Source organism: Hakea prostrata, chromosome 2, assembly GCF_041222555.1.
Source record: "Hakea prostrata isolate BN-2017 chromosome 2, UWA_Hpros_2, whole genome shotgun sequence".
NCBI lineage: Eukaryota > Viridiplantae > Streptophyta > Magnoliopsida > Proteales > Proteaceae > Hakea > Hakea prostrata.
In genome coordinates, this window is record NC_142601.1 from 72130623 (window position 1) to 72143327 (window position 12705).

At 36.8% G+C, this 12705-nt stretch overlaps 2 protein-coding genes and 1 pseudogene across 4 annotated transcripts; 1 reads left to right on the forward strand and 2 right to left on the reverse strand.

The window, feature by feature from the left end:
- The first annotated feature begins 1449 nt into the window (after nucleotides 1-1449).
- On the forward strand, nucleotides 1450-3020 carry LOC149026263 (photosystem I reaction center subunit III, chloroplastic pseudogene; annotated as a pseudogene). Its single transcript, XR_016171823.1, has 2 exons — nucleotides 1450-2298; nucleotides 2866-3020. The product of XR_016171823.1 is annotated as a photosystem I reaction center subunit III, chloroplastic pseudogene (transcript).
- A 1690-nt stretch (nucleotides 3021-4710) lies between these two features.
- On the reverse strand, nucleotides 4711-9801 carry LOC149026264 (uncharacterized protein At4g15545-like). 2 transcript variants are annotated; one of them, XM_089143284.1, is made up of 10 exons: nucleotides 9121-9801; nucleotides 8949-9017; nucleotides 7564-7617; nucleotides 7245-7308; nucleotides 7065-7139; nucleotides 6735-6992; nucleotides 5563-5608; nucleotides 5395-5473; nucleotides 5142-5284; nucleotides 4711-5046 (listed from the first exon to the last, which is right to left on the reverse strand). In XM_089143284.1, exons 1-9 carry the CDS (start codon nucleotides 9412-9414, stop codon nucleotides 5186-5188), a joined length of 1038 nt encoding a protein of 345 aa, XP_088999410.1. In that variant the 5' UTR covers nucleotides 9415-9801; the 3' UTR covers nucleotides 4711-5046; nucleotides 5142-5185. The 2 variants fall into 2 exon arrangements, with proteins under 2 accessions (XP_088999410.1, XP_088999411.1); XM_089143285.1 differs by lacking the exon at nucleotides 7065-7139.
- Nucleotides 9802-11359: 1558 nt separating this feature from the next.
- LOC149026265 (putative aspartic protease At2g35615) lies at nucleotides 11360-12595 on the reverse strand. Its single transcript, XM_089143639.1, has one exon. The coding sequence runs from the start codon at nucleotides 12593-12595 to the stop codon at nucleotides 11360-11362; it is 1236 nt and encodes a 411-aa protein (XP_088999765.1).
- Nucleotides 12596-12705: the final 110 nt, after the last annotated feature.

Sequence of the window (12705 nt, forward strand, 5' to 3'; positions counted from 1 at the left end):
CCCGAAACCGCTCCAAACCGCACCATTGACACCCCTAACTATACTATATTTACATCATAATAGTAATCGAACATTTCAAATACCACTAAATGGATGCAGTGCTTTGCATCACTTTTTAGAATGTCAAATTAAGGACAAATTATCACTTTTATGACCGAATTGCCCTTACTCTTTTTTCAAATTTGAATTTTTGACATACACCCTGACCCCACTCCCATTCTACTAGTAACACCTTTGGTCTAAAATTAAAAATATACCCTAGAATTCAAATAAAATTTGAATGTGACCAAGTCTTTAAATGATTCAAATACCACTTATTTTAAACTTTATTTTCAAAGTTGAACCTTAAATAGAGATGGGTGAAGAGATTTTTCTGTTCACCCATCTTCAACATTTGTTGAGTTGAGCACACCAGAGATGGGACCTCACTAGAACTCTGGAAGTCACCCACCACCTCCATTGGATTGAGATCTCTTTGACCTCCCAAGATTGGATGAACCGAATCTCTCTCAAAGAATTCTGCCAAAATGTAATCTAACCGATTTGAGGAGTACAGTTCGTACCTGCCCAGCTTGGATTTCAAAATTTAGATTGTCGGAGCTGGGAAATATCATAAACAATTAGATAAAATGTCCTTCCATTGACCTTTTGGGTACACCGGGAAACAAATGCAAAATCTCAAATTTTTTTGAGCTAAAAATGACATGGATCAAAACTCATCAGATGAAAATTACCCAAAAAGTAAACATATCCGTAAATCAAAACCTTTTCTGATTTCCAAAGCAAATTACATTATAAATTTTCTGGGAAGATCAACTACCTGCTTTCCATTATCATACATCCTTCACAACCGAAGTTGTTTCTTTGCATGACCAGAACTTCTTACCGTGTTTCATCCAATTCATTACTGCGTTCTAGGTTTCTTTGCATGACTGGAGCTTCTGGCTTTGTCTAGCCTTTGTTCGACAGGTACCATCCTTGAAGAATCCAATTAGTCAAAAAGCTAAACCCCATTGCTGAACCAAGGAAATAAGAACATTTGTAGAAAACCTGATCCGGCTCGGCATGGTCCGACCGGAGTCACTGTCTGCTATGAAAATAGATGGAATTAAAAGGATCCAGATTCTCTCCGTCAGTGCATCCAACGCTAGATGGACGTCACGCGGACGGATTTAATCACAACCGTCGGATTTGAATTATACTTCAATCAAATACGGCAATTGTGACGTCCACATGTTGTCAATCCAATGGTTGGATGCACTTACGTATGAAGGGGCTGGATGGAATCAATATTTATTCAAATTAAAATGACATAATGAAAAACAAATTATCCATATCATGACTAGATAGAGAGGAAATCTGAAAAAGACCCCAAAACCAGACACCTCTAACCAATCAAGACCACCGAACTCTTCCACTCACCCACCTCTCTTATCCTCACAGCCTCTCAAACACTACCTTTCACTCCTTCACCCTCTTCCATCCCACACAAAAGCTAAACCAAACCTCTGAAACCCTGTCCTTGATCTCCTGACCAGAAAAGAAGGGAAAAAATGTCACTCACCATACCCACAAGCTTCACCAAACCCATCTCTAAGCCCCAGACACCCTTTACCTCCAAACCCATCTCCAAATCCATCATCTGCTCAACCTCACAACCATCATCATCATCATCATCATCAAACCCAGAATCACAATCACTCAAATCCTTCTCAGCTGCCTTAGCTCTCTCTTCCATCCTCCTCTCCTCCACTGCCGCTGCCCCTCTCCCAGCTTCTGCCGACATCGCTGGACTGACCCCATGCAAGGAATCCAAGCAATTTGCCAAACGTGAGAAGCAACAGCTGAAGAAGCTTGAATCTGCCATGAAGCCATACGCTCCAGATTCAGCTCCAGCACTGGCACTCAAAGCCACCATGGAGAAGACCAAACGTAGGTTTGACAACTATGGTAAACAAGGCCTTCTATGTGGAACAGATGGGTTGCCCCACTTGATCGTGAGTGGTGACCAGAGGCACTGGGGTGAGTTCATCACACCAGGGATCTTGTTCCTCTACATTGCTGGGTGGATTGGGTGGGTGGGTCGAAGCTACCTGATAGCAATCCGAGATGAAAAGAAGCCGACCCAGAAGGAAATCATCATTGATGTGCCCTTGGCCAATAGGTTGCTGTGGAGAGGGTTCATCTGGCCAGTCGCTGCTTATAGAGAATACGTAAATGGTGACCTCGTTGTTGATGATGCTGATGTCACAGTTGTCTGAAGAGGGAGAAGCTGAAGGAGGGGAAACGAAAAGAAAGGTCTCGTTCTTTGCCTGCTCTATTTCCATCTTTCTGTTTCTGCATGTGTCTTTAAAGATAGCTGTTTGAGTGTATGGTGGAAATCAAATTATGGGTGGATTTCTAAACAGAACATAAATTATTTTGGTAATTAGCTAGACACAGTAAAGCCTGAGTTGAATTCTAACTACCCTTGTTCTGAATCAGCTGTGGTAACCTATTAAGTAAGAGTAGACTAGTACAACAAATGATTGGATATAAAAAATATTTCGATTAGCATTGAACAGGGAGGTTGGAAATAAAGCATGCCCAGAATTCAGAAACAATAAAAACACTAGAAATTTTGATATAAGCAATTGCCTGAATTGAGAAGATTATAATATGAAGCTTTCAATTTTCTCAGATACAAACCCCACACTTGTAAAGTCATCTAGTAGGCTAAGCAAGTATCACTGTACAAGTTACAGCATGGGCTTCTACAACAATTTAATTTGGTTGAAATGAAATGATGCTATTTCATATTTGTGTGTGCCATGCCATAGAGTGTTTACTGTTAGCCTTAATGTGGGTAACATCTTTTAACTGCAGCAATTCGACATCAGCTACATAACACGGACCGAACTCACTCCTCAGAGCTGTGTAAGGATACTATTCCTCTGCTGCCATTTCCAGTGCTACCAATTGTTATGTAATTCTTGTAATTGAACCCTTTACATTGAATCTCAATGGAGTGTCATTTAATCCACACTTTCTTATAGAAAGTCCTCAAGAACCCATATTTCAACACAGTTAATATGCACTCTCATAGAAGATAAAACCTTTCATAAATTCGTCTGATAACAATCATTTGCTTTGTGATAAGGGAGTTCAATCATATGAGAAGTTTTATCTGCAGTGTTTATTCCTAAAAAGTTCCTTAGATACATGTACTGCCATATGTACCTTCTCCTGGAGTGGAAAATCCAACATTCATTGGCAAACCACCCTACGAAGCTATCTTCTCCTGGAGCAGAAAATTCAACATAACAGTGACAAAAACTCCACACTTCTGCCCTAGAATGAAGATCACTTTGGCATTTGCAGGGCTATCAACTGGTACATAATCCTTGCATCTGAAACCTTCAGATTCACCATCGATGTACTGTACTCTAATCCATACTTTTCTTAGAAAAGCCCTCCATAACCCCCCCCCCCCTAGATTCACTTAGTAACAGTAATCTGGCCTGTCCTTGACCCAAAAAATAATAATCTGAAGCAAGAAACATCAAAAACACCAGCAGTTACATTTTCGTTTTGGTAATTGCAAATTTCCTGAAGGTGTTGTTCTTTCTCATCTTCATTAGTTCCAGCAGTTACATTTTCACTACTAAAAGTCCGACAGTTACGTGACTTACATAAAAAACACCATTTCACGTGTAGAGTTGATGAAGACTGCTCATCTGAAACCCCTCACAAAAACTTAACATGCTTCTAACGGTCCTCAAATGTTACAGAAAAAGATGCAAATCTCACCTGGAGAACTTCCGTGGTTATTCTTAGTCTTCATAAAAAGATTTTTTGGTAAACCATAAAAAATATTTACTTAAAGAACTTCACCATTTTTTTAGGGTTACCGCTATTCTTTCGTACGTTTAATGAAACGCTTAAATGAGATTATCAATAAATAACAATTTACCATTTCTAATCTTCCTTTCCTCGTCTGCATTGGTTTAATGTAATCCTTAAATGATTGGATTGTTGTTAATTAAAAAAAAATTACCATTGTGCTAGATTATCCATTTTTAATTAAAAATGAATTGCAACACAAGAATGGCAGTATGATTTACTAGAGGGTGGAGAAGGGAAGCTAACCTGCCATCTTTTTTCACATGAAGTCATAAACCCAGAACTTGACATTTGCCTGTTTGAAGTTCAAACTACATTAGGGTTACATCCCCCGGCCTTCTTCAATTGTAAAATACAATGAAGAACAAGTAATCGCATCATTGAGATCCCAGCCATTCTGGCTATAGATTCGCTGTAAAAAGTGCTTCTATTTCTTCAAGAAACCACAAGGAAAAATAAATTGGAAGCAACATCACTGTTAAATTAGATCAATCAAAGACCAAAGCGACTTGCGCAAATGCATTGCAACTGGGCCAAGCCGCATAAGAGCGTACAAGCATTACTTGACAAACCAAGGTGCATGAGTTATACATTCTTAATCACATACTACTACAATTCACAAACAAGTTGAAACCAGCTCCAATTTTCCAACAGGATTTGATGGTCCAAGTTCGAACAAGACAACTATGGCTGTTTTTATTTCTTTTAAATTCCCCAACAAATTACACAAGGTGACTCTAACAATAAAATATGCAGAGATAAATCTGGCAAAATTCTATCATTTTTTTTTTTGGGGGGGGGGGGGGGGGGGGGATTGTTTCCTGGATGTACAGAAAATTCAATTTATTAGGTGTGCTATATTATGGAAATTTAATACACCTTTTTTCTTTTGGGCAGTTGGAAAGTTTACATATCCACTACCAACGATTTTAACATCAAACATGAAATCAAATGTACAGACACGCATGAGAAAGCAGGAACGGTTATTTACAGTATAGCATCCATATCATGCTAATCCTTTGCACTTCATAGTCAATTACAATCAGAGTTCAACTGAAAAGCTCAAAACTCAAAATACCTGTCAACACAAAAGCTCCTTACAACATTGTATTGTGAGCTACTCTCTTCATTATTTCCCTTTTCTTCCCATAATGCCTTTCAGGCCTAGTTATCAGAAACAAATTCAAATGTGAGTCTGTGGACTACATGATGTTAGAAGAGGATTAGTTCCAAGGGTGAGTGAAAAAGGGATAGCATACCTGATATAATGATCAATGAACCCTCCTCCTCAAGAATATGTATGTCAGTTCTGATGTGCGTTGCGGTTTAGCATCCCTTGGAAAGACAAGTAAAGATCTATGTTATCTGTTCCAAATATCTCTTCTGCCTTTGTTAAGGTTTCCTGGAAGGCAGAAATAACCGTTTGTTTTTTGTCAACAACCTACCATTGAAATTACCCAGCCAAAAAAGATGAAGCCTGACAAGCTGATAGGAAGTCAAAAAGTTGAATACCTCACGTGACTGTCTTTGAGCATTAAGCTCCTTGATGTTGGCTAGAAATGCACTGAATTGTTCATATGAGAGACGACTCCTGAATGAAATAAATACCAAAAACAATCATGAGAGATGCAACACAATTTCAATTTAATGTTGAGAATCAGAGAACTGGATGAAACTGACCTGGCTAGCCTGAAGAACTCCTTCCCATCAATTCGTGGAGTTCGCGCTAAAAGTTTTGCAGTTCAAATAAAAGAGACAAATTAGATGAAGGTAAAGATAAGCTCAACCAAATGCAATGTAGAAAAGCACCAAAATTGCTGAAGGAAGAACAAAATAGTTTAATGCATTGACAAAATCAGCATCTACACCATGTTTATGTAATTATTGTCAGAGAGAATCCAAGTAATGCAACACATTCTAAATGGGCTCTGTTTAGGGATGAAAACAGGCTGGACCAGCCCCAATCCCTATCATTTTGGCCTTGAGAGATCTATTTCAGCGCAAAACTGGCTGGCCTCCACTGAGCCAAAGGTCCCATCACTTTTTTTTTTTTTTTTGTGGGTACAAAGGGGCTTTATTAAGCTGGGGGATGGGGATAAAGGTCCCATCACTACTGAGCCCAAAATGTACAGCACAAAAATATCACTATATACATCTGGCGTTTGTATCTGTATATAATAAACTATGACAAATAATAAATAAATAAATAAATATACTTAAAACACTATAAATGATAGGGGAGAAAATTTATGCACAAGTCATGCACCAAACCATACAATGGGGTCAAGGGCTGTGGGCATCCAACAGATTGGTGTATGACCGTGTACCATGAAGAGGCATGCATATACCTTTTTGCCAAGCAACAATATAACCATTTCACATTTTAAAACATGTCATGAACCATATTTTTAATGGACCTAACATAGAAATCCTTGGACAACTTTCAATCAACATCATATATGGATTGATGTATTTAATACAATTAACTTTCATGGGGAGGCCAAGCTCCGTAATGAACTAGCAAGTCCGAGCCTGGCTTCACCTCCAAAAAATAAGGGTTGGGCTGCGCCCACCACAATCCGGCCAAGCCAAGAGTAGCACTATATCCCTAACCATGTCGTGGAATAGACCATATAATAACAATTGTATTGAGCAACCTGGCATTTTGTAAAATGACAAAATTTTAATCAACAATTCTAAGGAATTCAAAAATGGTCAGCAGTTCATATTATTAAAAGAATGAGAACCATGTAGTTTCATGTAAACGTCCAAACAAAAGGGATGGCCTGTGAAAGGTTAAAAATGCAAGGGGTTGCATGTAACTCAAATTTGAAAAAGAAGTTGGAAAAAACCTGGTAATGGACGTCCACGGGAAGGAGAGGTTGCTGCAGAGGACTGTTGGCTTGATTGATACCATGACGAAAATGAACCTCGTCTTTCCAGGTGGGTTTTCGTAGGGGAAGTGCTACCAGATACCATCTTGGGAGATCCAACAGCAGAGTACGCTCGGGGAGAGCAACCTGAGGAAATATTTTTTGGTGATCCAGAAGGATCAAGCCCTGGGGTGATGTTTGGAGCCATTGAGTATTTGTTTCCAGCATGTATGGTGGCTGTAAAACAGTAGTCACACATAAGATCACTCCAACAGCAGTAAACAACAAAGAATAACTATATCAGCATACCACCATCACTCAAGCTCCTAGTTTCTGTAGAGTGACTAACAACACGTGGTGCCATATACCAATTTCCTCCATTATCTGATAAAAAAATACATGATGAAAATGCTCATTTAAATACTCTACATAAGTAAATATACCATAGTAAAAATTGCACTAGATAAATGTTCCCTCATGTCAACATACCATTCCACGAATGGGTTCTAGCAATTGACTTGTCACAGGTTCCTATATCAACAGCTTCAGAACACTGCTTAAACAGAAAATGAAAAAAACATCTTGAGCTTTCAACATCTTATTTATATGCATAATGCACCCTGTAAACAAATCACATCATTCAGGGACTAATTTACAACCATATAAAAATAAAAAATAAAAAGGGGGATATTTGTGAACTAAAACATCCACAATAGGTCAACTGCAAAGAGAGAGAGATTGTGAGAACAAATGAAAATTTTAAATCAAAAGGAAAAATTGATGTGGCAGAAAAATTCAGTGATCTTACAGATGAATTATCATCACTGAGTGACTGCATCAACTGTCGCTTGAATGACTCCAGCTGCCAGAACAACTAGGATTCAGTCTATGCCAACTAAATGGGGGAAAAGATTTTCTTACATGTAAAGAAACAGTCAAAATGAGGATGCAATACTGATATAGAGAAAGATACAAGAATCAAAGACATTTGACAGCCAAACAAACTAATTCATCTTGAGACGTAAACAATACTCGAAGTATAAGCTAATGACAACTTATCGGACTGGCCATGGTAAAATAGAAATTAAGGGGGGGAAAATGGCAATTTTGTTCGAGTGAGCGCATGATTTTCTAGGGGTTCAACCAGGAATCAAAGAAAATATGACTGCAAACAAATGAAAAATCCAGATGGATCATCTAGAACCTTGGATAAAACTGCCAGTGTCATAGCTAACAGAACCCAATGGGAACTTCTGCGGGGCCCAAATGATTGCAAGGTTTGGTTTCTCTAACTTGCCATTGAAAGATTTAACAAATAAAAACCTGGACATTGAAAGAGTTATGTTAAAAAAAAACACTACTGATTGAAGTCACTAGCGAGTTCACAAGTGGTTCATTATGACTCCTTGGAAGTCAACTAGACAAGTACTCCATGGATGAAGTTCAAATGTCAATGCATTGAGCTTAAAAAGCAAAAAATATTAGATCAACGCTTCAGAAACAAATATGCCAAACTCCATGTTCTGCCTTGTTCTGCATTGTCTCTATCCAACCATCAGACCATGCTTGGCAGTCATGAATAATGTTTTCTTCTACTTTCACTAACGATGAATCTCCATGTTGGTAAAGAACTTTACACAGTGGCATTCCCATTACTTGTATATATATATATATATATATATTTTAAGCTTGAAAGTGAAACCCTCATAAATAAGCAAATCTCCATGATTAGAGACAGCACCACATCATTCATAGCCAGATGAACTCCAACTAAATAAACAAGTAACAACCTTATTTTTCAGAAACCAAATATACAGTGGGCATTTGAATGTTGCTCCAAAATCATTAATTCATAAGAAACACCACATAGTCCCAAGTTGACTTCCAAACCATTTTCATCCTGATTACCAATATTTTCACAACACATTAACTATACAATAGGAATATCACTAAGCATATACTCATTAATATATTAAACATTTTAAGTTAAAAAGCCTCAAAAATAAGAAAATCTTCTAGAAGTAAACATGTACATGATTTGAGATGGCACCACTACATCAGATAAGCACATCTGCGAGCTGAATAACTTGAAACAAGTCGACATACATGAGCTGTTGATAATATAAAAATAAAAAATATATACAAATAGATTATGATTTTCTCGGTATGAAATTATATGAGGAGAATTCTGACCTTGGACAGATCTCGGTTTAGTTTCTTCGAAGTCATAGCCAGAGAATTTCTCTCCTCCGATAATTTGGTCTAGAAAACAAATACAGTTATCAGTATTCATAAATCAAATCCCCAAGTCATTACAACAATCACCAAATCAATGACTATATTTCAACAAAAACAAAATCCTTACGTTTTCTTCCAAAACGACCTTTAATCGCTCCTCAGTCTCACCACACGCCTCTTCGAGCCTTAAAACCTTCTCTTGAAGCTCGACAATGAGACGATCCTTCTCTATTATCCTCTGCCTCAACTGGCCAGATTCAGACTCAAGTTTCGACACCCGAGACGCAATCGCCATGGAAGTAATCTTCCGTGCCAAATCGAGTTGGTCATATGGATCCGTTGGTATCACAGATAAGATCTCGTCAGGTACATGGAAATCAGTGCCGCTTCCTCTAATGCTATTACTATTCGTCTGCTTCATCTTGTTCTTCTTTAGAAATCAACTAAAAAGAAAGGGGGGCAAAACCCTAAAATTGAGCAAAACCCAGGAGAACGAACGTCTTCTTGTAGAAACTCATCAAAAGGATGAAGAAGGGAAATGATCTGAAAATCAAAAAATTTGCCGGGGTTGTTGCACGGACAAGAGTCGAGACTGGCGACGAGTTCAGACAAACGCGTGAAACTCAAAAGACGAAATTCTCTTCCTCTCTTACTATGAAATAGCGACTTTCAAGGTCAGTTGTTAACGACTTTTGAAATTTTTGAACGGCTTTCCCTCCAAGAAAACGGTTCAGATCCTGAGTCCGATTTACGAAGACAGTGAGATGAACATGATGAGCCTCGATCCTCGACTGGGTCACAGGCCCTCAGCTCCGTTGATCCCCTATAAAGAGTGATATGATTTTGATTGAATTTTCATGAGAAAAACAAATAAAAAATAAAAAATAAAAAAGCTCGATTGACAATTTTAAAAAAATAAAATATAATTTTTATTTTAACAATATAAAAATATAATTATGATCTTTATATCATATAAGGTCAAACTTTTTTTTTTTGGTAGAATATAAGGTCAAACTAGAATCCATGTAAAAAGGGTTTGGCTGAGTTTTTTCGATCACGTACCAATCATTTTCCTTTATCTGGGCTTGAGATCGACGACAAACACTGGGAGAGGTTTATAATACAAATAATATAAAAATACATGATCAGTTTGATAACTCACTAAAAAATAATTTTTGATATTTTTTATTTTAAAAAATGGCTAAAAACCATTCAATAAATATGTTATATTTCAAGTGATTTTTCATACATAAATTCATTTATGAAAAATTCTGCTTCAAGAGATAATTTTGATGGTTGTCACGTTTGTTTCTCTAATTAAAGTTAGACACGGACTATGTTTGAGAATTCATTTGATGACTCATCATGTGCTTCTCCTTCAATAAACAACAAAAAAACAATTTTAGGGCTTGTTTGGTTATTTGAGTCTTAAAATTTCAAAAATCTAGAGATTTCAAATTTATGGAGTTATGATCCCTAAAATTAACTTTTTTGTTGGTCTGAATCTTTGGAATGAAATATGTAGGTTCATTTTGAATAAACATCTATGAAGTCATAGTTCAAATGTTTAGCGTTTTTATAGTAATGATGAAATCTTTAGATTTCACATCGTATTTATAGATCTATAAATTCACGCTTTTAGTATAAAAGAGTGAATCCATAAAATTCATGAATCTAGGAATTTATATAACCAAACAGGTATAAATTTCCCAAATCTCCAATTTAGAATCGTAAACACCTTTTTAAATGTTGGATAAAACTTGATTTTAGAAATATAACAACACTTTTAGATATTTGATAAAATTTGTATTTTAAAATCATTTTAAAAATTGTAATAAAATTTACAAAAATTGTCATTGTTATGTTTAAATTGCAACTTCCATAAATACCCCTTCTAATATTATTTTACTCAAACCCAACACTCTACTTTGATAAGCATACACAACAACTATGTAAAATAAAAGTATCGCGTCAAAAGTGTTTCTTGAAGTAAAAATTTTTATAAATTTAAATTTATGTTGTACAAATCATGCGAAACATAATGGTTTTCAACCGAAAAGAATTAAAAGAGGGGTATTCATGGAATTTGTACTCTAAGAAAAGGATCTTGTAAAACCCTTTTGATAGTGTTTTTGCTTCTAAAAACAAGTTTTATCAACCACCTGAAAAATTGTTTATGCTTTCAAAAATAATAATAAAAAATGTTTCGAATGGTTTTTCAAAACTAACGTCATAATAATTATGAAATAAATCTAAATCAGATATTCTCCCATAAAAAGGGGCTACCAAAATATATTGATAATGATCAAAGCATTTGGTCCTTGTTGGTATACATGTATATGTTAATTTCAATCCAAAAAAATGTCTCACACAATAATGCATTTGGAGCGAATAAAAGAAAGCTCTTTTTTCACAAGATCAAAACCAAAATTGTAGAACTGTTGAGCCATGTTTCCAATCACAGATATATCAGTTGAATCACTAGGAAGGAAAGCCAAGCAAAACATGTCTTCCTCCACCTGGGTAAACAAACTCCATTTCCCCAAATTCAAATCAGCAAAATCGCCCTTAAAATGGAAAGTCACAGATGGAAATCCATTTAAGTCCCTAATAAAATTTCCAGAAGAGCACAACCTGTTTGATTTTGTGAATGGAACTGGGTAGCTCTTGAACCTCATTAGATGCACAGCTAATTCATCTGTTAGCTCATTATATGCTTCTCTTGCTAGAATTGTTAATGGTGTTCCAGTATCAAGGATCACCCCACCTGAACCTGAGTCTTTTCTCTGAAATGTTCCTGGTGGAATATCAAGCTTCTGGGAACCAACACTAATGCCAGTCAAACTAAGATAATAGAACCGATCAAATGTGAAGGGAGTTCTGAAACCACTAATATGTGCAGCACCAAAGACCAAATTACCTTTCGATGATGAATCACTGAGGTTACCAAAACAATAGGAGAATTTTGGTTGTGAAATGGATCCCAACTGAGACACCATTGAAAGATTCATTGCAGCAAGACCCAGGACACCAATTGATTGGTCAGCAAGGTTAAACTTGTTATTGTTTCCACAAACAAAAACCAGGTTCATCACTGTCTCTTCAACACCTCCATCAGAGTTTATGAAAGCCATGGATTCTCTGCAACGCCCATCATGATCGAGTTCGAAGGTTGTAGACTTGGTGTAGTCAAAGCACTGAAGGCAAGGCTTGCATTGGATCCACAATATCTCATTTGCTGTGTCTATAGTAGTGAAAATATCATTAGCTGGAGCTCCAATGGGAATTTTAGCAAGGAAATCAAGGCTAGTGTAGGGAACAATATCGATTTTGTATTTGTCCATGGAAGAATTGATATGGGAAGTTAAATATGAATAGCGAGCAATTGATGATTCATATGTTCTCTGAGCTATGTCTGAAAGAGTGGTTTTGGGTTTATTGAATGGGGAGAGAGGAGAGTCGCGGTGGATGAGCTCAACGTTGAAACTGATGGATCTAGGATCCACTGTGGGGATATTCGCGGTTCCAGTGAAGAAGACTGAGAAGAAAATTGCAGAGGAGAAGATGAAGAGTGCATGGAATCTACAACAAGCAGTAGCCATTGTTCCAGTTCACAAAAAGAGAAGAAAATTATTTTTAAGGTTACTGCGTAGAACAAGAAGGTTAAAACGGAACAGTGATGTCATGCATTAATTGGATTCTTCATTCCTCA

What these genes read in the sequence shown, in the direction of transcription:
- LOC149026265 (XM_089143639.1), bottom strand. Translation starts at nt 12,595, where the DNA reads ATGGCTACTGCTTGTTGTAGATTCCATGCACTCTTCATCTTCTCCTCT.
- LOC149026264 (XM_089143284.1), bottom strand. Translation starts at nt 9,414, where the DNA reads ATGAAGCAGACGAATAGTAATAGCATTAGAGGAAGCGGCACTGATTTC. An exon ending in TAGGAGCTTGAGTGATGGTG is followed by an intron (nt 6,993 to 7,064) that starts GTATGCTGATAT and finishes ACTGTTTTACAG; the next exon opens with CCACCATACATGCTGGAAAC. An exon ending in CCGTGGACGTCCATTACCAG is followed by an intron (nt 5,609 to 6,734) that starts GTTTTTTCCAAC and finishes CAAAACTTTTAG; the next exon opens with CGCGAACTCCACGAATTGAT.